Here is a 23,398-nt window from a genome sequence, read left to right as displayed (position 1 = left end):
ATGTGATTAGCTGTTTGTAGTAGCAATGTGGTCGCAGTAAGACGCAAGCCAGCTGAAAGAAACACATTCGCCTGCCGGACATGTGCGTCACTTTCCTGACTGCGCAAAGTGCACAGCCTCGCAGAGCGTCCCAGCATCCTGGCCAATCCCCACCATAACGCTAACAAGGACCACTCGCCCATTGCTGTTCGCACTCCTGTCATATAACCGCTGGCTGCGATGTATTGATATCCCCGGCCGCCTCTCCTCCCCTACTAACCAACTTTCTTATATCTCTTTCCCCTCTTCTATCGCATCCTCTCTCTTCCTTACCCCGCCATCGCCTCTCCACAAAACAACATGGCGGTACCCACACCTCCCATCCCGCCTGTGTCGCCGGACTCGGGCCCTACCGACCCTACCCTCCCCAAGCTTCCTGCTGGATGGATAGCGCAGTGGGATAACTCGTATGTTGAAGCCTACCATATGATGCTTTGGCCGCCCCGCCCTTGCACTCGTTGCCCCGCGACACGAAACTAACATACACGCCAGGTCACGAAAGTATTATTGTACGTAGCCTAGTCGGCTTGGTCGCGCCATATATACAACAACATCGCACATTCTAACCCTCCGCGACAGATGTCCAAATCAGCACCGGCGTCTCGCAATGGGAACTGCCCACCAGCGAAGCCCCCGTAGGCGGCTCCTCCAACCACAGCACCCCGGCGCAATCAACGAATCCATACAACGTACCCGGCACATCAGGTCCAGACGGCGCGGGCGATGGAACAAGAGGCATGGGCGACGGCCCGACTGGAGACAGGGCAGGCGGACTGGGTGTATGAGACACTCGACATACTTGGGCATCAATCGGGCATGCAGGCTGACAAAGGGCATACAGGGCTTTGCGATGAACGCGCTTATGGGAAACAAGCAGAGTGGTAGTGGAGGCCATGGCGGCGGCGGCTCGGGAAACCTCGTTGGCCAACTCGCGGGGAGTTTCTTGGGCAGTGGGAAACAACATGGCGGTTCTTCTGGCGGACACTCTGGTGGCGGTGGCGGTGCCGGCAACCTTGTTGGACAGCTTGCTAGCGGTCTGCTAGGTGGTGGGAAGCAGCACGGAAGTTCGTCTGGAGGTCAACATGGTGGCAGTTCTTCCGGAGGCGGGCTTGGAGGCATGCTTGGGAGCGTACTCGGTGGTGGTGGATCGGTACAATGCCCTCTACGTCATACGACTTGAGGAAATGCGCTGACAACATCTAGCACAACAAGCCAAACAACGGCGCTGGCGACTACGGCTACTCTGGTGCCTCTTCAGGCGGAACCTACACCGGCACCGCACCACCAACTTCCTACAACCACAGCGCTCAAGGCGGCCAATACGGCAGCGGTGCTCCGAGTCACGGACAACAATATGGCCAGGGTCAACCCCACGGCGGCTACGGCGGCTCACAACAACACACTCCCCAGCCACAGCACGGTGGCCAGCAACATGGCTATGGCTCGCAAGCTGGTTTCGGTGGTCAATCAGGATATGGTGGACCAGCACCAGGTTACGGTCAAGGACCACCACATGGGGGTCCACCAGGTGGCTATGGACAACAAGGTATGGACCAAATACGCGTGAGGGAAAGGATGCGCAAAACTGATATCTAGTGTAGCTGGCTACGGAGGCCCTGCTTATGGTGCACCAAGCGGTCCCTATGGCGGCCCTGGCAACTATGATCAACATCAGCACAACCAGTATGGTGGTGCTCCTACGCATGCTAACCAATATGGTGGTGGAGGCCAGCAGTATCCTCCTCCTCCTGGTCAGCACCAGGCTGGCTACGGTGGCCCTCCAGGTGGTCACCATACACCGCAGCCTGGTTGGCAGTAAACTCGTCGTATCCTGGTTTGCTGAGTCGTGCGCCGATACACGGACGAAGGATACACAAAACTTACGGTTGCGACAGAGTGAGGCCGCGATGCGAACAACAGGCGATGCTTGGTGGCTGAGGTTTTCGGAGGTTGCTAGAGATACCTTTCTGAACTGTGTAGATTCAATGACTTTGTTCTCTTCCTGTGTTCTCGCTGGTAGTGTCTGAGAGACCAATGCTGCGGTGACCTGATATAGGGTCACCCGTGGCTGCATAGATCTTGACCGCAGTGCTATGTGGGCTCGTAGCAGATGCCACACTAGCCCTCCCTGTGTCCTCTTGACTTTGAGTTTGTTCCACCCTGAGCGCATAACGCGAGAATCGCGCACTTCTGTCGCGTGTTGCTTATCGAGGATATGGCGTGTCGTCTAGTCGCTTCTACGCAGCCCACGATAATTGACGCGTATGACCTTGATCTGTACTGTACGACTTTAACCTCAGCGAGCGCAGCGCAATGCCATGCGCTTCAGAACAGCATCTCGCTGTCTTGGTGTACCATCATTTCCTCTCTGGAACCCCAAGTTTGTCGTTTGCCTAGATACTCCATCCTTCATCTTTACCCAAAGAGATCCATTCCATCACCACCCGTCGTTATTCCTCCAAGCACACCACCTTCTCCCACAACCCTCCAGGCCACCCCGACCTTGACACCCATTCCCCCTTCAACACCCGGTATGTCTTCCCCATCACACGTACCCACCCACCCACTCAGGCTGGCTCTGAACGCGCGTGCGTCCTGCCGTGGTATCCTCACCCAGACACTCCGTTCAGAGATCTTGAGCATGTCGATGGGTATCGCTGTGCCTGTGATACCGAGGTAGGACCGCAGTGAATGTGTGAGGAGGGAGGAGGCTAGGAGGGGTGAGAGGGATGTCGTCGTCGAGTCTGGGGAGGCTGTGGCTGGTGGTATGGCTGCGGTTCCGGGTGTGAGGAGGATGAGGTGGAAGTAGGACCATGCTGTTTTTCGGAATGTAGACTGGTGGAGGATGTGGACTTGTTTTTCTTGGGCGTTGTCTTTGCGTTTGCGCTTCTTGGTGTTGGAGGATGTTGGTGTGGTGGTTGCGTCGAGCTCGGACGTGTCTACGTCTTTGGGCGCGGGCGCGGAAGATTTAGTGTCTGGGTTCGCAATCGCGGAGATTGTGGACGAGGTTTCGGTAGGTGTTCGTGCCATGGTGAGGGTTCGTGAGCGTGCGCGCAATAGAGAGACACAAGTGGGTAGATGTTAGAGCTCCGAGGCATCTGGCGCGAAAGTTTTGGCGGAGTTGATTAGCGCGTTTTCTTACCTCCGGAGGAATGCAACTGGCTGCATGAGATACCTAGTCAACATTGGGCCCCAATGTTGACTAAGGAGACTCAAGCCAGTTGCTTATTAGCTTCACCCGGTTCGAGTTCAGGATTTCTCAACTAATCTTCGTCACGATGAGAGACTTGCACAAACGACGAATGCTATAATATGATTTATGCGGTCGGCGGTCATCGATTAGTCATCATCGAAACAATATCAGCCTTCCTAGCTCAGTGGTAGAGCGCGTCACTAGTAATGACGAGGTCGTCAGTTCAATTCTGGCGGAAGGCATTGTTTTTGTGGAGCGGAATTTGTTGGCTGATCGAACGGTTGCGCACTGAAGTCCTTGCATGGCACAACCCGACAACCTTCAGCACGCAAACTTCCTTCCGTCTTGAGAGCAAACCGTGACCGAATCATCCCGAAGGACTATGTGCGGACATCTCCATGGATTCGAAGTCCGTCGTGAATCGACTCAACATTGGAGAAGGACCCTCCAATATTAGGTAAGAGACTCAAACCGTATGCTCAACAAGTTTTCCCAATTCGAGCTCCATGCTTACGGTTGAGTAGTAGCTAGTACGAATAATCGACAGCGAGCTGCTTAAAAGAAGCGCAAGTACCGTTTTCGTCTTTCCTCATCGTGCATTGATTGGAATACAGTTACCTCCTTTTCTTTCAGCCTAATATATTCGTCCATCAAAGATTTGCCAAGCCATGTTGTCATTCCCTCGCTATGTTTTGCTGCCTCTATCGTCCGAGTCAACGTGTTTGGCATCCTCTCACTGATGCCATAGGAAGCCATCTTCATGGCAGTCATGTTTTCCTGAAACTCCATACAATCTTTGAATCGCAATTCAGAGTTCTGCTTCATGCCCTCATGGCCTGCCGAAAGCAACGCCGCAAGGAAAAGATAATGGTTAGCTGTGGCATCCACGCACCGAAACTCCCAGCGGTCCCCAATTTTGCGGATGGGAAGGTCGCGGTTCTCCGTACCCCAGCTTATGTAACACCCAGCTCCGTCATCCATGACACGCACATAGCTGTCGAAGTTTGGCATGCCAAGAACGCATAAGGAACATAAGTTCTCGAGAACACCTTGAAGGAAAGACGCGGCATTTTCGGGAAGAGGGTTCAGCGATACATGGGTATGAAGTCCGTTCTGAGGCCCAGATATCACTGGCCTTGGAGCCAATGATGCCTTTACTCCGTGCTTGATCGTGATTGACCGGATGGTTTCTTGCGCAAGCATGAGTGCGTCGATGGCTCTCACAGGATCTTCTGGGCAAAGGACAATCTCGAATTGATCTGCGATCTCCGTGTGGAAGTCTTGGACAGCTATTCCCGACTTGAGTAGGGCCTCACATACTTCTTCCATGATCAGCAAACCTTCGCCGCGAAGACCTGCCATGGATGCGAATCCGGTATTTCGATCCAAACTCGACGCGAGATTTGCGTGTTCGTCTAGCAGCACGAACTCAATCTCGTAGCCGATGAGAACACGCGTCTCATCACCAAATGCGTCGACTGCTCGGTACAATGCTTTTCGTGGACATTTCTCGAATGGTGTTCCACTTTGCGGCTCTACCTGCGTGATAAAGCACATTACCATGGCGTGGTTTGGCTTGAAATGGCAAACGCGTAGGGACGGCCAGTCTGGACTCAACTCCCAGCGCTGTGGGCCTGCGGGGAAACAGTCAGGCGCGGTGGATATGGGAACGATCAAGCAGTTCTGCGCAAGCGAGATTCGCTTATCATTGGCCTCCATAGTCAGGCAATATGCTTTTGGTATCACTTTTGCGTGCAGGACGCCGGAGTAGTCGACCCATTGGTATCTGACGTATTCGATTGAAGCGTTCTGCGCGAAGAATGCTACCAACATGTCCATTGGTTGCTGAAATCTATGGAGATTGTGACTTAGCTGTTTTTGATAGCTGATGGAAATAAGAAGCCGAAGTTATGGAGTCAAGAACTGGATTTGTGGGATTCTGTAGCCATAAGTGAACAGTAGCCTCTTTGTGAGACGGGAACACAGGTCCGAGCAGGCTGAATACGTGTTATCCATACATTGGCTGCACTGCCTGGTCGTAACAATCGAGCGGCAATCGCTATCGCAGCGGATTAGAATCTAGGCGACTGCGCGCCTGCATGAGCACAACGCCCGCTAGACTAGGTTTCCCCTCATCATCTCTGAGAAATGACAGGGTTAGACGAGGTGCAGAGCCTCAGAACAACAGGTACTTCAGCCTGCCCCACAGGATGTCTTCTACAATCATCCTGACCGTCAACTAAATCATCAAACAAACCACCAAAAGTCAAGAGATACGCAACAATGACGGCGCAAAAAGTTCAACCCTGGAAGGGCAGGTGGCCACAGAACATCTCTTCGGCTTCCACCTTCGATCCCAATACCTTCCCATGCGCGACGGGACCGGGCAAAGGAGCACAACCTAACGAGGCCAATAGTGCCGATGGCACGAAAGTCATGCGCATCGATACAGTGGAAAGATTCGTTGCACAATTGGGTAGCAACTGATGAGCCTGGTACGTGTCGATAAAGTTTTATTGTTGACGTTTGCAAGCAGTAAGCTAAGTAGGAAGTCGATCAGAAACGGTATGGTAGCCTTGGATGACAGGCAATACGAAGCACGAGCGGTGTGACCAAGTTGTTGGATGTTCGTATTGCCATCAGGTTGCCGTCTTGAAAACCATATCAATCGCTTTTGGTATCAAGACTTTGGCAGACGCATATTTCGTATATATAACAATACTACAAGTTTACTTCACCACACTAGTAGCACTCTCAATTCAATACTCTCTCGTGGTAGCTCGCTCTCGTATCTCGTATCCTTGAACGCGGAATGCGGCACTGTTTTTTCGTAAGTTGTCTTTGCGTATGATAAGTTCTGAGTTACGTTACGTACCTGCGCCTTCCATGTGCGAATCTGCTGCCTTGAAGATCAGCATCTCACTGGGCTTCATGTCGCTTAGGTAGTACCACTTCTGTGATGGACTATATTGCACGCCGTGCGACTCGAGTATGTCTTCTTTGTGTACTTCATCCACGCGTATCATATCGACCGAGGACACTGAGCTGTAATCGCAAACGGCGAGGGGCCAATCACGCAAAGGCCCACGTAAGGGCTTCCATAGACTGCGAGAGTCAGATAATGGTTGCAGAAGGGCGATGATAAAGCCTACTTGACCATCTGGAACCGGCGCGCGAGGATATCAACGGCGTTGTGTCCTACAAGTTGTGGTATGAGTTGTCGGATGTAGTCAATCGTGTAGTCTGTGCGCTTTGAGAATATGCTTTCATGACATAGCTGTTTGACCACCATACCAGTATGAGCTTCCTGGACTGGCTGTCCATATCCTTTGCCTGGTGATGAATCTCGTTTTCTGATCTAATGTCTCTGTTATCACTGCCCTAGACCTTTATCTACGGATGGACTCACGACGCATTCATGGATGTAGATCGCTTTGACGCCATAACGATCTTTCCAAAACTTGCGCAACTCATTCGCGAAGACTGCTCTTAACTTCTCTTCTTCGAAAAACTCATCGTAAGTTAGAGCACTCGCAAAATCAGCGACCACAAATCCTTCACAGTCTAGCGACAATTCGTCTTTGATAGGTCGCATATCTTTGATTGGAACATTCCGTACATCTTCGAAATCGAAATTGGTCAAGGGAAAGTTGTCATTTGGCAGGTAAGTTAAGACGTAGGGTTTCTCGTTCTCCGGCCAAGAGTTTTGTCGGACGAACTTGATCTCCCCAAATGTATCGCATGGTGATGTTTCGGAATCCATGCAGAGCGTACACTGCTTCTCTTGGGTGTGGCGAGCCGGTAGTAATGGCGAATCGACAGAAGGTAGAAGCATATGGCCAGTTTGATGAGGGCATGTGCACAAGGCTTCGCCCCCAACTCTTGTCTGCAGTCGCGCACTGCTCTCACAAGGGTGCAGCTTACCTGCATAGACGACATGTATTGCTTGAAGCCTCAATTTCTGGGGGTTTCGATGCGTGGTCTATAATTGGTGGAAGTCAGGCTATCTACACGTCAGCGGCTGCATCTGCATCGGCTGTTTTCGATGTTGATCGCTGCAAACGCTGCCGGTCGCGCTTCGATACAACAGAGCCGCATCGGGCTAGATTTATCTGGACAAACTGATAGGCGTTGGGCCAGAAATAGATCAAGAGAGTGAGCAGGAAGACTGGAACAGATAAGGCCGGGTAAATCCAGATGCTAAGATTCGTGCCAATCTCTTTGAAGTTCATCCCAAAGAGTGCAGCCGTGAGAGAGAGGGGGAGAAAAAGAAATGCCAACCAAGAAAGCCTGCCAATACTTTCGGCCTGTTCTACGCTCTTTTTGGCTTCCAGTAATGCTGCGGAGGTGCGCAATTCATCCAGCTCTTCGTTATACAATCGTGAGAGTGCTATGGCCTTTTGCAACAAGGCTTCGTAATCTTGAAGGATTTTGACTGCAGATGCGTCTGCATCGCCTTGAAGTATAGCGTTCTCCTTGTCTTTGTTCGAAGGATGTAATGGAATCGGTGCTCTGGCAGCTGGGGATTGTGCTGATGGCTGCCACGTATGCCATTTTCTATCACCACGCAGGCGAATGCACTTGATGATATCTTCAAATCGCTCTATCTTTGAGCGAAGTATATTCTTATGATACCGAAAGTTGTCGAGAGACTGCTGAAGATATTTCTCGTCGTTGCTGTGGGAAAATGAAGACTTCACTTTGTATCTCAGAGCGTTCAAGAACTGATTTTCAGCGCTGCTACAGAATATGAATAGATCGTGCAGGGCATAGAACGGATCGATACGCATCAATGGTAACGACAAAAATTGGCCGTAGTGACGGCTAGCCAGCAATGAAGCGCTTTGTGCGTACGGTCTCCGGGTCGCGCTGGCCACGTCACTCGGCACACCAAGATTGTTCGTCTTCGCTTGCTTCTCCGTGGACCAGATCTTCGGCTCAAACTGGATCACGGGCTGGAAGACGCTGCTGAACTTGCCTCTCTGGCAAAGAGGCTCCAGCCAAGGACCTTGTGGTCCTTCATCAAGGTCCCGTCCGTGATCAAGGAGTATCAATGCTGTCATCAAGTCAGTACAGTCTCACTTGCTAGCTTCCTGGCAAGTGTACCTAGCCAGCCCTCTTGTCTTCTGACGACATTCACGATAATGTTTTGCTCAATCGAGAAATGCATTTCGTCATGATTCCAAAGTTGGCGGACGATTGACTCTCCAATCAGTCCGCTCTTTCCGAGATTGTTGAAGTGATCTTGCAGCTGAGTTTCATGTTCGTGCCTGCTGCTAGAAGGTACCTCTCCATAACCGATCGTGGTAGTGGATAGTTTGATGATGTTGATGGAAGAAGAGGGAAGGTCTGGTAGGTCGTAGTAATCGCTTCCAGGGACCTGCTGGAGCTGTCTTCGAAAGACTTCTGGATCAATACGATATCTAGCGCCAATAGTATTCATCCATGTGTGTGAAGGATACCCTCGAAGGAATAGAAGTTGCCCGCAATCTTTTCGAGGTGCCGGATGGCAAAATAGTGCTTGCGGGTCATCGAAGGTTGTGAAATACTGCGGATCTTGTCTATCATAAGCCAAGTCATGTAAAATCGCAAAGCTATGCTCTCGCTTTGGGAAAGGAGGATCTGGAGTACGACTCTTCGTTCCGTGATGTTGGCCGGTTGAGTTCAGGAATTTGACAATAGAGCGGTATTGTACACCAGGGTAGAGGGAATCATGTTCGGATCGAGTGGAGTGTTTCGAGACGGTTTTAGCATAGTCGCTTGGCGTCCGTCTTCGCCGAAGATTGGTATCATGAGCGGAGTTTTGGAGTGAAAGCTGTGACCCTTGATGGTCAAGCCCATCGGTACTATCGTGGGATCTGCAGTTCATCTCCATCAGGCAGTCAATGTGAAGATGAGTGTCCACTATTGTTTCACAGGAACTAGAAGACGATACTATAAGGTATTGGAACAGGCGCGCGCGTCGTGTGCGCATAACACGGATCAGTGGGGGCTGTGTATACGCAGTGACATCAACTCGATGCCACGCAACAGCGACAGACCTAGAGCAGAGACAGAAAACGCCTGATGCAACCGTCCCGGTTGAATACTGCCTTAGTTCAGGGCGATTTTCAGGGGATCCAAATGGCTAAGCCGCCCACCACCACCAATCCCGGCCTACCACATGGACATGGGTACGCGACACATGATAGTGTGGCTTGCAGGAGCCCCACCAATAACCAGGCGCAGTAATTATATTCTGCTGGACGAGTGTCTAAGTCTTGAAAGTTACCGCCGTTTAGTGAGGCGCACTGATACAAAGCAAACCTGAAAGGATAATCTTGCTCTGATACTTAGTAAAAGTATTATAATGTGTCGCTAGTACCAAGCCACTATTATGGACGATGCGAAGTAGTCGCCGTTGCGTCATGTGAAGAGTACGAAAAGCGCTCTCAATATTGCATCGATCTGATCCTCTAAGCAGATAAGTTCGATCAATCCCAGTTGTTCCGTATCAGATCATCCAAATCTTTGTACTTCAGCTCACGACCATGTTCCTTAGATAACTTACGCATAGCAATGCTGTACTTTTCCGACGTACGAGCTGAGTCTTCATGTCGACCTGCCATCTCCTGGGTCAGCGCAAGCGAGTACAATGTGCGCGCGACCTGAGTGGCATATTGTCGTCGTTCATCAAACGTCCTGATTGCTCTTTCAAACATATCGCTTTGGAGGAGTGTTAGCGAGACGAAATGCGAATCAGCATTCTGGAACCTACCAAGCATTGATCAGTTGGCCTATTGCTAGGTGGAGCTCGCCTGTCCTATGGTAGAGCATCGCTACCCGAAAATGATTCGGTCCAATCGTTGAGAGGTACTGATCTAGCGCCTTCGTATAAAACGTGAGGCCGTCTCTTGGCCGACCTTGAGCCAATCGAACTAGACCCAGTAAGTAGAGGCATTGGCCAGTTCTGCGTAGGAGTCAGCTAAGGTAGTCCCTGTTCCATTGTGTACTGACTTGAGAGATTCAGAATCCATCGGTCCAAACTTCTTTGCTCGTAGATCTAGGTAGTCTTCAAGCGTGTCATTAGCCTCGTCAAGCCGACCTAACTTGTACAGTGCGTAGGCCTTGTTCATGACTGCCCAGTCGGGATAGTCGTCCTCCGGAAGTGCGAAATAGCTTTTTATGGAAAGCTCGGCTTGCTGCAATGCCTCCTCATACTTGGAAGCTGCAATGTACGCCTCACAGACCTCATTTTGGGCTTGGGCCATCCTCCAGCCCAGTGGATCGTGTACTTGAAATATACCGGCTGCGATTTTGGCATGTACCATGGCGGCTTTGTAATCGTTGGTGAGATTCAAAAGCTGAGCTAGACAACCCTCGGCATCTCCTCGCGTGATATAAGTAGATTCAGGAACCAGGTCGCACAGTTCAAGAGAGCTTTGGAGGTAAGGTCTAGCCTCGTCAAGAATTCCTCTTTCAATGAAATACCTGTATGAGTAAGCGTAAGAAAAGCCAATCTCGTTCCAGCATCACTGATCTTACCATCCAAAATCCATGAACAAACGAGCGAGTTCAGGGCGGCCTTCCTTCACAGCTTTCAGCGCATCGGTCTGTTGGTAAATCCGATACAGATTGGCCACATGTGAGATTAGAGGTTCACAGAGGCGCCACCGAGCGGTACTGAATTCAAATTCGCTGAAAGGCCAAGCGGTATAGAGGAGATGTGTTACGCTGATAAAGCATGAATCTACGACATTAGGCTGCATTCGCAACCTTGCTGCGTCTTGTATAATGCGATGTATCACGAGTTCTTTCCTTTCCCGATTACGCTTGACCAGAGATGATTTTGCTAGCTCTGAACGCGCGTCCATGAATCCGGTCGCTGTTACAGGATATTCCTCTGGTCGATGGCGAACTTCCACGCTTGACATCATCATCAAGATGTCTTCCGAAATCTGGTCTGGATCGAAGAAGGTAATCACATTGATCAGAGACAAAGCACTTTGGCTAAGATCATGGAAGTTCCAGGTGGTGTAAAGAGTCCTTGCTGTGCTTGCAAACTCGTTTGCGCGGTGCAGGTCGGCTCGAAGAGCTTCTTGATCGTAAAGTGATGAAAATTCTTCAAAGGATAGATCCCGACGAACCATAGTTCCTGCGATCTGCATTATAGCAAGTGGTAAACCGCTGAGCTTCCGAGCGACCAGTTCAGACGACTGGATATCGGCAGTCGCTGCGAGCCCTGTCAACTTCCGTAATAGCAACCCAGCTTCGACTTCCACGAAAGGCTCGAGCTCCAGTCCGGACGAAATGGCCACGTACGTCCTGGTTTTCGCTAGAGGGTCTCGACTGGTCACTAATATCGATCCATACTCGGACTCAGGCCAATAATCGCGGAGGATACTCAGATCATCGGCGTTATCAAACACCAACAACCACGGGACAATATCCTGATTTTGATCTTCCAGGATTGCAGTACCCTCTGACATGCGCCTGACTGGCTGTGAGAGCCATCTGAAGACAAGGTTCTTACTGACAATCTGGTCTCCAGCTTCACTCTCGAGACCAAGAGCGAGTGAAATCTCTGCAAATGATTGCGCCAGCTTCTCTGAGTCGCTAGCCTGTAAGATGAATATGGCTTCGTACATGCTTTTGTTCCTGTAGGCATATTCTACCGCAACCGAGGTTTTCCCTAAACCACCAGCTCCGCATAGAGCAAATGATCTGGAACGTGAATCAACCGAAGGATTGAGTCCTTCAGCTAGGGTATGGAGGACGTCTTGACGGCCGAAGAAGTCAGGATTACGTGTATGCGGCTTGAAAAAGTATTGAGGTAGCTGGACGGTCTGGTAAACACCCTTCATGGGCTCCCGCAAACCAAGAATCTCATAGCTAGTTACATCGACGCTCGCACCTCCTGTAGCCGCTGGCATGGAGGGAAACGAGGAATCTGTATGAGGTAGTGGACCTGCAATCGTATCAGTTTAGTGGTTACTATCCCGAGATACCATCAAGTTGGATCGTACGTCCGTGTTGTGGTACTTCTTCCACTGTTTTGGTCCAAGCCACACTAGCCGTATCTGCGTTTGTCAGGAAGAATTGGCCAAATAGAGAAATCTGCTCACGCTGCGTTGACGCCTCCAAACGTTGCCGAGATATGGAACTCTCTACCTTGGTGAAGAAAGCTCGAAGTTGCAATGACAAGTTGTCACCCGCACATAGCATGCATATCTTAGAATGCATCTTATCCGCTTGGAGAAGTTGCTCTTCCTTAGCTCCGGTCTGAGCCAACAATCTCTCTACAAGCTTTTCACTTGTTACTTCGAGCTTGAAGAAATCCTTTTTGTAGAAGCTTACTCACAACTTCATGCTTGGAGAACAGGGACGAGCCGACCTTGCTCGATTTCGTCTCGTACACTGAAAGAATCGGTATGTCGATATTAGATTCTTCGAACATGCGTGAAGCTCTAGCAACCGCTGGGACGTATCTTGCTACATCGTTCAAAGCCTTTCTGGAAAGTTGCGTACTTGCTTTGATGATCTGTGTTAGTTTGGGCCAGTCTTGTTGTCTTTCAAAGGTAGGATGCGGGGTGCCCAAAAGGACCATACCAGCCACACAGGTGACCAAGGAATTGATAGCCGGATCATAAAAGTTCCGATGCAGTGATTGTACGGCCTGTAAGCTGTTATTGGAGGAAGACTGAACAATTAGTTCTTGGGACGCACTCGTTTGGCAACGATTCCACCCAACCCATGACAAATGAAGACCATAGGCTTCTTTACGAACTATGAAGATATTCAGCAATCTGAGTTTCTAGAATGAACGGTCAAGTACCTCAGGGATTTCGGGGAGTTCAAGCAGTCTTTCGAGTAATTTATCGCCACATTGGAGAAGTTGGTCCCACGAAAACTCTTTGCCTCCTCTGACGCTCCATTGGAACACGTACACACGTGGTCTTTTGGCAAGAGAAGGTAGTACAGTTTCCAGCCAACAAGACTGCCCATCTGTCCAATCCGAAACGGATATGGGATTTCCGATGTCAGGAATGGCGATGATGCTAACATCGTTGGGTTAGTGATCATGCATCAACTATCAGCCTTGTTGCGTACGTCGTGTCCCAATCAACCACGTCCGTGCTTCCTAGGACAGTCAATACAGCGCCGGTATCAATAACAGAAAGTGTCTGAGGCATGTTCATGAGATGTGTGATGCAAGCATGGTCGATGTAGCAGCTGATGAGCACGGCTTGACTGTGAGGATGAGGAGCCGTGGCTATGGGATGAATCGACGGTTATCCAGGCTGTATAGCTTATCATGACCGGTGAAGGCTAGGTGGGACGATCGGCGAGCGTGACAAGGGCAGCAGGTTACACGCGCTAGGCATCTGTAAACCAGAAGACAGAATTCTGATCGCTGAACCGTAGATTGCCTTTGGCCCTACACAGCATGTTCTGCGCCAACCCTGCCAGATGCCTCCATCTACGTCATTCCACAGTAAAGCCCTGTTGCCACTTCTGCCAATGACGACGCATAGTATGAGATTGGCTGAAAAGCGAGAGCGATCTGGTAGGATGTAAGTGCGATAATCACATAACCGCCTGTGGCATTCTGGAGTGAGTTAGTCCGGCAACATTTGCGCCAAACTTGGAAGCTGTCATGAAGGGTGTATCTACAACAACGACAGATCAAACAGTTCAATGACTTCCAGCCATGCCGATTGGGTGTAACGGACCAATGAAATCATGATTCTCCTCCCACCTTGCTGAATCTCTCAGTACTCCAGCAATTGGCTGGCCTCGCAGGCTGCAGTGTCATCCATGCATGCACCCGCTAGCCTGCGAGCTAGTCTGTAAATCGCTAGATCGAGGATTGCGGCGCATTAGTGCCTGGGTCAATAGAGATCCCCAAACCAATTCTACCCAAGGAACTCGAACACCGCTTTTCACAACCCGATATTCTCTGAACGCTTATCCTTTCTTCCCCACACGAGCGCGACACACCAAGCGTTGGCGAAAGCCGGGCTACCCATTTCGTGTTAACACTCAAGACCAATCATTTGCCTTTCCAGTCAATCTTGGCAGATGGACACTTCGGATTCGGAACCGTTACTTGGGGACAGAAGAAGAATTAAGGATGCGACTAATAACGACAGTGACTTCTCGGTACGGGCTGTACTCGCTGGAATGCTCATCGGTGTCCTGATCAACATCTCCAATACCTATTATGGCCTCATCTCAGGTAGCAGCCAACAGATGCCCATAGTTTCTGCACTTCTTGGCTACCTTGGATTCAGATTCCTCTCTAGATTCGGTGTCGAAAAACTTTCCAGGGCCGAGAATGTACTAATCGCAAGCACCGCCACAGCCACTGGCTGCATGCCTGTTACAGCGGGCTTCGCTGAGTTGATCCCTGCGCTCGAGTATATACTTGAGCCTGTAGATATGGGCCCAGTGCATCTATCGTGGCAAAGTTCAGTTGTTTGGTCGCTTGGCGTCGCTTTCTTTGGTATAATATTTGCGTCGTTGCTCAGAAGGTCGCTTGTCATGCCCAAAGATATGCCATGGCCTGGTGCAACAGCAAGCTCAAACGTCATAAAGTCGCTGCACACACCTACCGTGGATCGTACGATAGCCGAAGATCAGACAGAACAAGAGCATGCGGGTTTCACCCCTCATCGACTGCGCGCGATCTTCAATTCGGCGGGTGTTTCTTCCATCATCGTAGGTGCGGACATTTCTCGATGCGGAGTGAGATTAACGAGATGCAGACTGTCTTTACATATTTCCTACCAGTCCTCCACGATTTGCCTATATTTGGATCACACGTGGCAAACACATGGCTTTGGACAGCTACGTTGTCGCCCGGCTTTTTTGGCGGCGGGATGATTATGGGTCCAGAAATTACCCTACATATGCTGCTGGGCGCAATCGTGGGATGGGCGATACTTAGTCCATACGCCAAAACTCGAGGCTATGCCCCAGGACCAACCGATGACTGGGAGACTGGCAGCCGAGGTTGGATTATCTGGATTAGTCTATCCGCTCTCATTGCCGACGCGGTGGTCAAGATAGGCTGGATTTGTCTTGAAGCTGTCCATAACAACGGCGCGCGGTACCTCACTGCATACACGCACTACTTTCGAAGTCATGCTGTGTGGCATCGAGGCTTGGCAAGGGAAGACACGCTTGCTGCAGATCATGAAATCTCCAATGATAGTAATACAGACGCACCAATGAGTATCATGAAGCGAACAGCACCGATAGCTGCTTTTGGTCTGTCAATACTCTTGTGCGTCGCGACTACCACGATCGTGTTTTCCTCAGTAGTACCGTGGTATCACGTGCTTCTATCAGTGCTACTAGCCTTGCCAATGGCAGTCGTTAGCATTAGAACTCTGGGGGAGTCAGATTACAATCCACAGAGTGGTCTATGTAAGTTTGCTTTGGGCATCATATCTGTCGTTTACCTTGGACACTATCCATTGGCTAAGTATAATAGTATCTCAACTGTTTTTCGCATCCATTGTCCCACACTCGAGCGCCAACGGTGTTCTGATCAACATCATCTCTGCATCTATCTCCACAGCTGGCGCGAGCCAAACCGGCGACCTCGCATACGACTTCAAGATTGGGCAACTTGTAGGCGCTATGCCTACTGCCCAGTTATTCGGTCAGGTTATCGGGTCAGTATTTGGAGCAATAGTTTCTAGCGTAACGTATAGGCTTTATGTATCAAGATTTCAGATCCCGGGATCTTTCCTGCAGGTCCCTTCCGCCTTTCTTCTTGTCAGCACGGCAAAACTAGTGTTGGGGAGAGGGCTTCCCTCTGGAGTATCAATATTCATGCTAGGCTTCGGTATGTTCTTTGTGGCCGCAACGATTCTGCGCACATTATATCCGAATCGCTGGTGGCGGGTGTTTATTCCTTCGGGTGTATCTTTCGCCGTTGGTAAGTCTAGCGCTGACCCTTGTGAGAGACTCAAATCGCTGACTAGTATGAAAAGGGATATTTCTTCTCCCAGCATATACTATCGCACGAACTGCAGGCGGGCTGTTCACGTGGGTCTGGATTCGTCGTACTCCCTCGAATGCATCGAGCGTCGAGGTTATTGGTAGTGGGCTGATTCTTGGAGAAGCAATCGCAAGCCTTTTCAACCTGGGGTTTACAGCCTTTGGCCTACCGCAATTTGGACCTCAGTCTCCGCTGTAACGATGCGATCACTGTGTCTACCGATGATATCGCAACGGGTATATGACCTTTTGAGGTAGAAGAGTCGTCGGATATGGAGGTTGAGTGGAACATTTAGGTAGAGTTGCTAGAGTAACCATTACTTGCATGTAACCATCGCGCGCACAAACAAGGTACTGAGTGATCAAAAAGTGTCGCAAGCAACTTAGTTTTTATTCTCGCACTGGGACGCAAATACAAGAGGGTTGCAACCGAGTGTGTCTACTACTGTACATGCCCACTCCTCGCCTCTGCCGCTTCCACTAAATTCACACTTGGCAGCTGCCAGATGAGGGCCAAAACTTGACTGTTACACCCAGTACCCATAAGGGTATGCCCGATAACGGGACTTTTACACGATAATTGCCCAAGTTTATGGGACTTGTACACGAAAAATGCCCAATTGAATGGGACTGAACACAATAGGATAATGAGAAGAGAACTCGTAGCTCGAAAGCGGAGCTGACATCCAAAATCCATAATCGCAAGACGCAAAGAGAAAGCCGTATGAGGCTGGGGGGTATCATATGCTGCTGCAAAAGACTTGCTATCCGCCAGGAACGCCAGTGAAGTGACCTTTCTGACGTGTATAAGAACACGATACAGGTAGGGTATAAGAGTAAAGTCAAGAGAAAAGAATGTCGAGCTCCGTGGCTGTGATCGAGCGAAGCGGATGCTTACTGCTTGCTCTTGCCCTTGCCTTTCGAATTGCTGGGCTCGCCGTTGTTTTGAAGCTCGCTGTTGTATTCAAGCTCGCTGTTGTTTTCAAGCTCGCCGTTGTTTTCAAGCTGACCGTGCTTTGGAAGGTAGCAGACCCACTCTAGCTTCAACGGCCCTTTCGGAAGGTTCTGGTTTACGCTTTCGAGGATTTGTTGAACTTGCGCAACGACCGTAATCACATTGTCCATTATGCCGAACAAGTCGCGGTTCGGCTCAATGTATGCTTTGACTGTAGCATCGAACTCTTTTCGCAGTTCAGCACCCGCCTTCTGGACGTTACTGAGTTGGTCCCGTATCTCAGGCACAGCCGCTTCATAATCGCTCTTGATCTGTCTTAGCTGGTCGGAACATTCCTTGGTCTCTTTTTTGATAGTTGACGCGTTGTTGGACACAATAGCGAAGAGATTGCTGATGGTCTTCTTTATCTCAGCCTCCGCATCTGCGCGCGCCCGTCGCTCGTCGCTCACGCGAAAGCGCAAGTGTTCCAACTCTGTCACACGTTCAATCTTGTCTTCTTCCAGTCGATTTTGTAGATTTTCAAGCGTATTAGCGTCTTCTATAAGTCGGCGCTGGATCTCTGCAGTACTGACGTTAACAATCTGCCCTTCAGAGGTAGCCGCCTGCTTGGTGTCCACAAGTCCTCGCAATTGCGGAGCAATACGTAGAAGACCGTGCAAGCTTTCTGCGTCACGACTCAACGCGATAAAGCTTCCGTGAGGGTCCGCTAGCATTTTAGCCGCCCTGAGTTCTTTGATTTCGTTCTGGATTTGTGTCACACTCGGATACTGCCTTGTGAACCACTCGACCATGCGCTTGTACATGTCGTCGGTATTTATGTTCTCGTATCGGCTTTGTAAGTTGTTCAGCGCGAAAGTGATTCCTTGTAGTTGTTGATTCATTCCCTGTAGTTGTTGATGCATTCTTTCAGCATCGACCTTTCTTGACAACGATGTTTGCAGAGCTGCGAAAGCTGTCCTAAGCGAAACTGCTTCCGCTACCATCCCTTCAAGCTGAGCTTGTTGTTGCTGCTGTCCCAAAATATTTTGTTGTGTCGGCAAGTTCGCAACTTGCCGATTCAGATTGAAGATGTCGTGGCTGTGCTGGTCTAACGTATTGCTAATAATTTGCGCTTGTTGTTCAACACTTGCCTTAAGTGGTGCGAAGTGTTCGCGGAAGAGATTAGGGACCATCTCTTGTATACTTGAGATGATAGCATCGTGATCTTCGAATTTCTCCTGGAGTGTCTCAAGGCCTTGCTGGGTAACGCTGAGAGCATTCATATCGAACTGCGCTGACTGTTCGTGCCCCTTGTTGCGCGATGCTCGGATCTCTTCTATGAGGCGGGTTTTGAGCTCCTCCAGATTCTTTGCAGCCTTTTGCTCAGTTACTAGCGTCTTAACTCTCTTTTCCACCGCCTTCTCCACCGCCTTCTCCACAGTCTTGTCTAAAGCCCTGTCTTCAGTCTCAACCGTCTGTTCCACCGTCTCGAGCGGCCTAGCACTAGCAGAAGATGCCTCTATGCTATCAATCCGCTCCTCTTGGCGATCCATCCGGGAAGTTAGGCTATTCTTGCCTTCCACGGTTTTGCGGAGTCGTTGCAACGACTTGTCCAGCGAGTCGACTTTCGAGTCTAAGTCACCCGTCTCTGGGGCTTTTGCAACAGTAGACGAAGGGAAAACAGGCGTCCCGACTCTCTTAAAGTTTGGACCCTTAGGAGCCCTCTCCAGCTCATCAACACGAGGAGGCAGCTTGTCCAGCTCATCGACACGGACAGCCAGCCTGTCTACATTACGTGCAGACTTCTCCAGCTCACTAAGGCGAACAGGGAGTCTGGACAAATCAGCTTCGGTTAGCGTTGTTCGCAGGGCGGCAACCCTTTCTGATAAGGATTTTCCGGTATCCTTGTAGTCGCTTTTGATTCGCCCAATGTACTTGACGATGTCGTCTTGGTAATCAGAAAAGTCCTTCTCGAACGATAAAAGGTCTTTGTTCATGCTCTTCATCTCTTCGCGAATTTCCTGCACCTTGTCAAGTAGTTTGTCGTCTGTGCGTCGCATTTCCTCCAGCTTGTCGTGTATATTGTCCATGCCACTTGGAGAAAGGTCATCCACGTCATCTTCTACTTTATGCAAGTCATTTTCCAATTTCTGCAATTTGTTCTGTAGCTTATCGGCTTTGGCGTATGTCTTTGCATTATTCCCCTCGACGGTCTTAACTCTCTCGTACAATACCGAAAGCTGGTTAGCAAGTTCTTGCTTATAATTCTCCTTGAAGCTCTTGAACTCTTGCAATTCAAGCTGGTGACTGCGAATCTCGGCCTTGTTGTCATTGAAACGCTCAGCAAGCTTGTGATTGGCCTCGTCTGTTTTTTCGCTTAAGGTTTTCAAGACGACGGAAGCTTTCTCTTTGACTTGGGCTGCGATGAGGTTATTAGTTGTCACCTCAGATACCGCCTTAGGTTGCGCGTCCTTCCATGTCTTCAGTGCGCCGATATCGATCCCCTGTAGTTCCTTCGCAGTCTTCAACGTGGTGATGTCGTTCTCCAACCTGTGAATCTTTGCGAGTGTGCTGTCAAGCCTGTCTCTTATAGATATAAGCTCTGATTTGACAAATACATTAAATTGGTCCGGTTCAGGCTTTGCAGCTTGTCGCGACTCCAGTGTAGCTAATGTTTCTGGCACAGCTGCAAGGTCTTGCAGTCCCTTTCTCAGATCAGGGAGCCCGGTATCTGACTTTTCTAGTACTTCCAAGCGTTCTGTTAAAGGCTTGGCAGCTGCATTTACAAGCTTGAGAGTCTCTGTCCTGTCCATTAGGCTAGGAACGCGAGCAGACACGGCCTCTACATCGTCCAGTCTGCGTTTCGTCTGATCATGCTTCTCCTCTATCTGCTTCTTGAGTTCGTTGAACTCCTTCTCACGGTCACTGATGATTTGGTCACGTTCCTTCTTAAGGTACGCAATATCCATTGCTTGGGTGGCGAGCTTAGCCTCGAGAGTCTTGCTGACGCCGGCGGTTATTTGATGTGCAATCGCTCTTCTCCTCTCTTTCAGATTTCGTAAGGACTGCATGGTGATTGGAGTGTTATCCGTAACAAGACTTTTTACCTCTGCAGGTCGTCGCAGAGTGCTCAAGTCTGTTGCTGGTAGCATAGAAGGAGCAGGAGGGGCATGATGAGTAGGTGTCGATGCGCCGCTCCCTATGCTGCTTGTAGACTGAACCCGAGTACTCTGACGCCTTTGATATTGAGGACCTTCTGGCCTATACTGGTCAGAAGCTAGCCTCGGACCGGTAGGTACATTTGCAAGTCCAGCATAAGAGCTTTTCCTTGATGGTGGAGGGCTCGGTATTTTGGAGCTTGTAGATTTGGCGTACTAATCTAGTGTCAGCACTGGTGATTGAAGGAGTGAGGACTTAGCTGACCCTGTCTTGCAACGCCGACCGCGGATCGGGCGGGCGACTCCTTTTATCTGGAGGACTCTCGCCGTGAGACTGAGAATCTAAGGGCCTTTTGCCGATGCGCGAGCCCACTGGGTCGTTGAGCGCAAGCGAATACATGATCGGTGTTCGAGCATGCGGACTATGTGATACGTTAGTAGATGTATTACATAGAGCTTGGGTGTTGGGTGGTAATGTCGTTGTTGCACGGTCCTGACCTAGTGTGTTTCAGATGCCAAACGCTCGTAACTAATGCAGGGCAATCTGTTGGCTTGAGGACGGTGTTCAAGTGATACCAGTTCAGGTGCGTACTTTGAGTCTTCTACACTAGTGAAGAATCGCAGTAGAGAAAAAGCAAGTGACAATGACGTGATGGAATGTGAGAGGAAGTGAGAGCAAGTGAGAGAGCAAGTGAGGGCATGGCATACCTATCTGTTTGCATACAGCCGCCGTTGGCATCGCTGTCCCTGGAGGTGTTTGTCAAGATAGTAGGGACTTTAGGGCGACTAGCCATGTCGTCGTTGTGTGGTCGGCATGTAAAGTAAGGGTAAGGGACGAGCGCTGAAGCCGCTCCTGCGCACAACCAATACACGGATTGGATGGCGGAAGCAGCAAGATTGATGGAGACAAAGCGGAAAGGGTAAGTGAGGGAGATCCCAAGGGCTCAAATAGTCCTAAGGAACAATGTCAACAGACTTTGTGGTGTCAATAGACTTTGTGGCTGTTTGTGTTGCACGCCAGTTGGGAAGGGGCTAGGTTGCGGTCTGGGGACAGTCGCGTCGACGCGCCCAATGCCACTACTTAGCAAACGGCAGATAGCGGGCCCGTGCGCCGTTACTGGAGCTTCCATCTTCGCGTTCGCGATTTATCGCTGTCGCATAACGCCGCGGAAATTACCCACGACAACACATCATCATGGCCATGGTAGGTGAGAGATGTGACTCTTGCGTCACCTGACTGACAATGCGTAGCCCATCACCACCATCGCCGAGAGCAAGGAGCTCCGCGGCCTCAACCTCATCGCGGCGCATTCTCACATTCGCGGTCTCGGTGTCGACGATGACACGCTCGAGCCCAAGGTATCTTCGCAGGGCCTTGTCGGGCAGGAGAAGGCACGGAAGGCAGCTGCCGTGATACTCAAGATGGCACGAGATGGAAAGATTGCTGGTCGCGCAGTCCTGATTGCAGGCCCTCCCAGTACAGGAAAGACGGCCATCGCAATGGGCATGGCGCAGTCGCTGGGCCCCGATGTCCCTTTCACAATGCTTGCGTCGTCCGAAATCTTCTCGCTGGAGATGTCAAAGACCGAGGCGCTTACACAGGCCTTCCGGAAGTCGATTGGCGTACGGATAACAGAGGAGAGCGAGGTCATCGAGGGCGAGGTTGTTGAGATACAGATTGACCGCAGCGTCACAGGCGTGAGTACGAGGTTAGTTGTGGCAAGGTAGCGATACTGACTCCAGTGCAGAGCAACAAGCAAGGAAAGCTTACCATCAAGACGACCGACATGGAGACTGTCTACGACATGGGCACCAAGATGATCGACGCAATGACCAAGGAGAAAGTCATGGCTGGCGACATTATCTCTATCGACAAGGCTTCGGGCAAGATCACCAAGCTCGGCCGCTCGTACACGCGCTCCAGAGACTACGATGCGATGGGCATCGACACCAAATTCGTCCAATGCCCAGAAGGCGAGCTGCAACAACGGCGCGAGGTAGTGCACACAGTCAGCCTGCACGAGATCGACGTGATAAACTCGAGGACTCAGGGCTTCCTAGCGCTCTTCTCTGGTGATACAGGCGAGATCCGCAGTGAAGTACGAGACCAGATCAATACCAAGGTCGCAGAGTGGAAGGAAGAGGGCAAGGCAACCATTGTGCCAGGTGTACTGTTCATCGACGAGGTCCACATGCTTGACATTGAATGCTTTTCCTTCGTCAATCGCGCGCTCGAGGACGAGCTCGCACCGATCGTCATCATGGCTAGCAACAGGGGAAACACACAAATACGGGGAACAGACTACAGGTCACCACACGGATTGCCACTCGACTTCCTTGACCGTGTAGTCATTGTCAGCACCCACGCATACTCCTCGGAAGAGATGCAGCAAATCATCTCGATAAGAGCGCAAGAGGAGGAGGTTGATGTCTCTCCGGATGCTTTGGCACTGCTTACCAAGATTGGCCAGGAGACCGGACTGCGATACGCAAGCAACCTAATCACGACTTCCGACCTGATACGCAAGAAGAGGAACGGGCCGGAGGTCACCATCGATGATGTGCAGCGAAGCTTTGCGCTCTTCTATGACCCCACAAGAAGTGTCAAGGTAAGTCTCCACGCACTAACCTGTTGGATATCACTAACGCGACAAACAGTTCGTCTCCGATTCCGAACAGCGTTTAATCGGCGATGCGGGCGCCGTCTCCTTTTCTATTCCCAACGGCGCCGAAGCGATGGACGTCTCATAGACAACCTTAACTCAATCTCAACGGCGTACAAGGATTTGGTCTGATGTCTGGTTCAGTGTGTTTGCATAGAGGGTAACCAGTGCCACGGCGTAGCAAAAAGTCTGGAAGTGTAATACCAAATACAAACAGCGTTATTTCTCATGGTACCAGCGGCCGTTTGACTAGTCCGTGACTGCGAGCATGAAGACGCAGGTGCAATCACACCAATAAGGCGCGATAAAAAGGAGACAGCCTTTCTATGTGGTTGTACGATGGTCTGTGCTATGTTAATCTACATCGCACGTGTCGTACATGTCTAGGGAAGATAGATTGGCGAACCGCTCTTACGGACCA

General features: G+C 50.4%; 10 protein-coding genes and 1 non-coding gene across 11 annotated transcripts; 4 read left to right on the top strand and 7 right to left on the bottom strand.

Annotated features, from left to right (window-relative positions):
• The first annotated feature begins 104 nt into the window (after positions 1-104).
• On the top strand, positions 105-2,051 carry CC77DRAFT_1097494 (hypothetical protein). The gene is made up of 6 exons (XM_018529897.1): positions 105-446; positions 532-548; positions 619-818; positions 881-1,189; positions 1,243-1,585; positions 1,641-2,051. Exons 1-6 carry the CDS (start codon positions 340-342, stop codon positions 1,856-1,858), a joined length of 1,194 nt encoding a protein of 397 aa, XP_018383098.1. The 5' UTR covers positions 105-339; the 3' UTR covers positions 1,859-2,051.
• A 290-nt stretch (positions 2,052-2,341) lies between these two features.
• On the bottom strand, positions 2,342-3,071 carry CC77DRAFT_1052620 (hypothetical protein; the record flags this gene model as incomplete). Its single annotated transcript, XM_018527708.1, has 1 exon — positions 2,342-3,071. A coding segment is annotated over one exon (617 nt), but the record flags the coding sequence as incomplete, so codon positions are not given.
• Positions 3,072-3,402: 331 nt separating this feature from the next.
• CC77DRAFT_t75 lies at positions 3,403-3,474 on the top strand. The gene has a single exon. It is a non-coding gene; the product is annotated as a tRNA-Thr (tRNA).
• Positions 3,434-5,154, bottom strand: CC77DRAFT_1023187 (protein fluG). The gene is made up of 2 exons (XM_018525620.1): positions 3,757-5,154; positions 3,434-3,705 (listed from the first exon to the last, which is right to left on the bottom strand). Exon 1 carries the CDS (start codon positions 5,069-5,071, stop codon positions 3,788-3,790), a length of 1,284 nt encoding a protein of 427 aa, XP_018383096.1. The 5' UTR covers positions 5,072-5,154; the 3' UTR covers positions 3,434-3,705; positions 3,757-3,787.
• An 812-nt stretch (positions 5,155-5,966) lies between these two features.
• Positions 5,967-6,995, bottom strand: CC77DRAFT_1064285 (hypothetical protein; the record flags this gene model as incomplete). The annotated part of the gene is made up of 4 exons (XM_018528708.1): positions 5,967-6,052; positions 6,108-6,337; positions 6,385-6,590; positions 6,642-6,995. 4 exons carry the CDS (start codon positions 6,993-6,995, stop codon positions 5,967-5,969), a joined length of 876 nt encoding a protein of 291 aa, XP_018383095.1.
• A 244-nt stretch (positions 6,996-7,239) lies between these two features.
• CC77DRAFT_1064284 (hypothetical protein) lies at positions 7,240-8,675 on the bottom strand (the record flags this gene model as incomplete). The annotated part of the gene is made up of 2 exons (XM_018528707.1): positions 7,240-8,288; positions 8,339-8,675. 2 exons carry the CDS (start codon positions 8,673-8,675, stop codon positions 7,240-7,242), a joined length of 1,386 nt encoding a protein of 461 aa, XP_018383094.1.
• An 806-nt stretch (positions 8,676-9,481) lies between these two features.
• Positions 9,482-13,610, bottom strand: CC77DRAFT_1097489 (hypothetical protein). The gene is made up of 9 exons (XM_018529896.1): positions 13,322-13,610; positions 13,047-13,269; positions 12,938-12,997; positions 12,573-12,887; positions 12,238-12,517; positions 10,757-12,179; positions 10,229-10,702; positions 9,990-10,181; positions 9,482-9,937 (listed from the first exon to the last, which is right to left on the bottom strand). The coding sequence occupies exons 1-9, from the start codon at positions 13,408-13,410 to the stop codon at positions 9,706-9,708; spliced, it is 3,288 nt and encodes a 1,095-aa protein (XP_018383093.1). The 5' UTR covers positions 13,411-13,610; the 3' UTR covers positions 9,482-9,705.
• Positions 13,611-14,138: 528 nt separating this feature from the next.
• CC77DRAFT_969288 (OPT superfamily oligopeptide transporter) lies at positions 14,139-16,550 on the top strand. The gene is made up of 4 exons (XM_018535785.1): positions 14,139-14,932; positions 14,980-15,643; positions 15,711-16,160; positions 16,216-16,550. Exons 1-4 carry the CDS (start codon positions 14,294-14,296, stop codon positions 16,419-16,421), a joined length of 1,959 nt encoding a protein of 652 aa, XP_018383092.1. The 5' UTR covers positions 14,139-14,293; the 3' UTR covers positions 16,422-16,550.
• A 43-nt stretch (positions 16,551-16,593) lies between these two features.
• On the bottom strand, positions 16,594-17,018 carry CC77DRAFT_267695 (hypothetical protein). Its single transcript, XM_018530939.1, has one exon. It carries the CDS (start codon positions 16,917-16,919, stop codon positions 16,665-16,667), a length of 255 nt encoding a protein of 84 aa, XP_018383091.1. The 5' UTR covers positions 16,920-17,018; the 3' UTR covers positions 16,594-16,664.
• On the bottom strand, positions 16,617-21,345 carry CC77DRAFT_1023180 (hypothetical protein). Its single transcript, XM_018525619.1, has 3 exons — positions 21,023-21,345; positions 20,580-20,812; positions 16,617-20,530 (listed from the first exon to the last, which is right to left on the bottom strand). The coding sequence occupies exons 1-3, from the start codon at positions 21,051-21,053 to the stop codon at positions 17,117-17,119; spliced, it is 3,678 nt and encodes a 1,225-aa protein (XP_018383090.1). The 5' UTR covers positions 21,054-21,345; the 3' UTR covers positions 16,617-17,116.
• A 133-nt stretch (positions 21,346-21,478) lies between these two features.
• On the top strand, positions 21,479-23,285 carry CC77DRAFT_995369 (TIP49-domain-containing protein). Its single transcript, XM_018536461.1, has 4 exons — positions 21,479-21,518; positions 21,566-22,012; positions 22,063-22,923; positions 22,973-23,285. Exons 1-4 carry the CDS (start codon positions 21,510-21,512, stop codon positions 23,063-23,065), a joined length of 1,410 nt encoding a protein of 469 aa, XP_018383089.1. The 5' UTR covers positions 21,479-21,509; the 3' UTR covers positions 23,066-23,285.
• The last annotated feature ends 113 nt before the right edge of the window (positions 23,286-23,398 follow it).

This window comes from Alternaria alternata, assembly GCF_001642055.1.
Source record: "Alternaria alternata strain SRC1lrK2f unplaced genomic scaffold CC77scaffold_18, whole genome shotgun sequence".
Taxonomy (NCBI): domain Eukaryota; kingdom Fungi; phylum Ascomycota; class Dothideomycetes; order Pleosporales; family Pleosporaceae; genus Alternaria; species Alternaria alternata.
The sequence above is the reverse complement of the archived record's forward strand: the minus strand, read 5'-3'. Positions and strand labels throughout refer to the sequence as shown.

What these genes read in the sequence shown, in the direction of transcription:
- CC77DRAFT_1023187 (XM_018525620.1), bottom strand. Translation starts at nt 5,071, where the DNA reads ATGGACATGTTGGTAGCATTCTTCGCGCAGAACGCTTCAATCGAATAC.
- CC77DRAFT_969288 (XM_018535785.1), top strand. Translation starts at nt 14,294, where the DNA reads ATGGACACTTCGGATTCGGAACCGTTACTTGGGGACAGAAGAAGAATT. An exon ending in CGGGTGTTTCTTCCATCATC is followed by an intron (nt 14,933 to 14,979) that starts GTAGGTGCGGAC and finishes AACGAGATGCAG; the next exon opens with ACTGTCTTTACATATTTCCT. An exon ending in CAATCCACAGAGTGGTCTAT is followed by an intron (nt 15,644 to 15,710) that starts GTAAGTTTGCTT and finishes TAAGTATAATAG; the next exon opens with TATCTCAACTGTTTTTCGCA.
- CC77DRAFT_267695 (XM_018530939.1), bottom strand. Translation starts at nt 16,919, where the DNA reads ATGGATTTTGGATGTCAGCTCCGCTTTCGAGCTACGAGTTCTCTTCTC.
- CC77DRAFT_1097494 (XM_018529897.1), top strand. Translation starts at nt 340, where the DNA reads ATGGCGGTACCCACACCTCCCATCCCGCCTGTGTCGCCGGACTCGGGC. An exon ending in ACAGGGCAGGCGGACTGGGT is followed by an intron (nt 819 to 880) that starts GTATGAGACACT and finishes AAGGGCATACAG; the next exon opens with GGCTTTGCGATGAACGCGCT. An exon ending in AGGTGGCTATGGACAACAAG is followed by an intron (nt 1,586 to 1,640) that starts GTATGGACCAAA and finishes TATCTAGTGTAG; the next exon opens with CTGGCTACGGAGGCCCTGCT.
- CC77DRAFT_995369 (XM_018536461.1), top strand. An exon ending in TTGACCGCAGCGTCACAGGC is followed by an intron (nt 22,013 to 22,062) that starts GTGAGTACGAGG and finishes ACTCCAGTGCAG; the next exon opens with AGCAACAAGCAAGGAAAGCT. An exon ending in ACCCCACAAGAAGTGTCAAG is followed by an intron (nt 22,924 to 22,972) that starts GTAAGTCTCCAC and finishes CGCGACAAACAG; the next exon opens with TTCGTCTCCGATTCCGAACA.
- CC77DRAFT_1097489 (XM_018529896.1), bottom strand. Translation starts at nt 13,410, where the DNA reads ATGAACATGCCTCAGACACTTTCTGTTATTGATACCGGCGCTGTATTG. An exon ending in ATGGATTCTGAATCTCTCAA is followed by an intron (nt 10,182 to 10,228) that starts GTCAGTACACAA and finishes ACTCCTACGCAG; the next exon opens with AACTGGCCAATGCCTCTACT. An exon ending in GGCCAACTGATCAATGCTTG is followed by an intron (nt 9,938 to 9,989) that starts GTAGGTTCCAGA and finishes ACTCCTCCAAAG; the next exon opens with CGATATGTTTGAAAGAGCAA.
- CC77DRAFT_1023180 (XM_018525619.1), bottom strand. Translation starts at nt 21,053, where the DNA reads ATGCCAACGGCGGCTGTATGCAAACAGATAG. An exon ending in GGCTGTATGCAAACAGATAG is followed by an intron (nt 20,813 to 21,022) that starts GTATGCCATGCC and finishes GAAACACACTAG; the next exon opens with GTCAGGACCGTGCAACAACG. An exon ending in GGTCGGCGTTGCAAGACAGG is followed by an intron (nt 20,531 to 20,579) that starts GTCAGCTAAGTC and finishes ACACTAGATTAG; the next exon opens with TACGCCAAATCTACAAGCTC.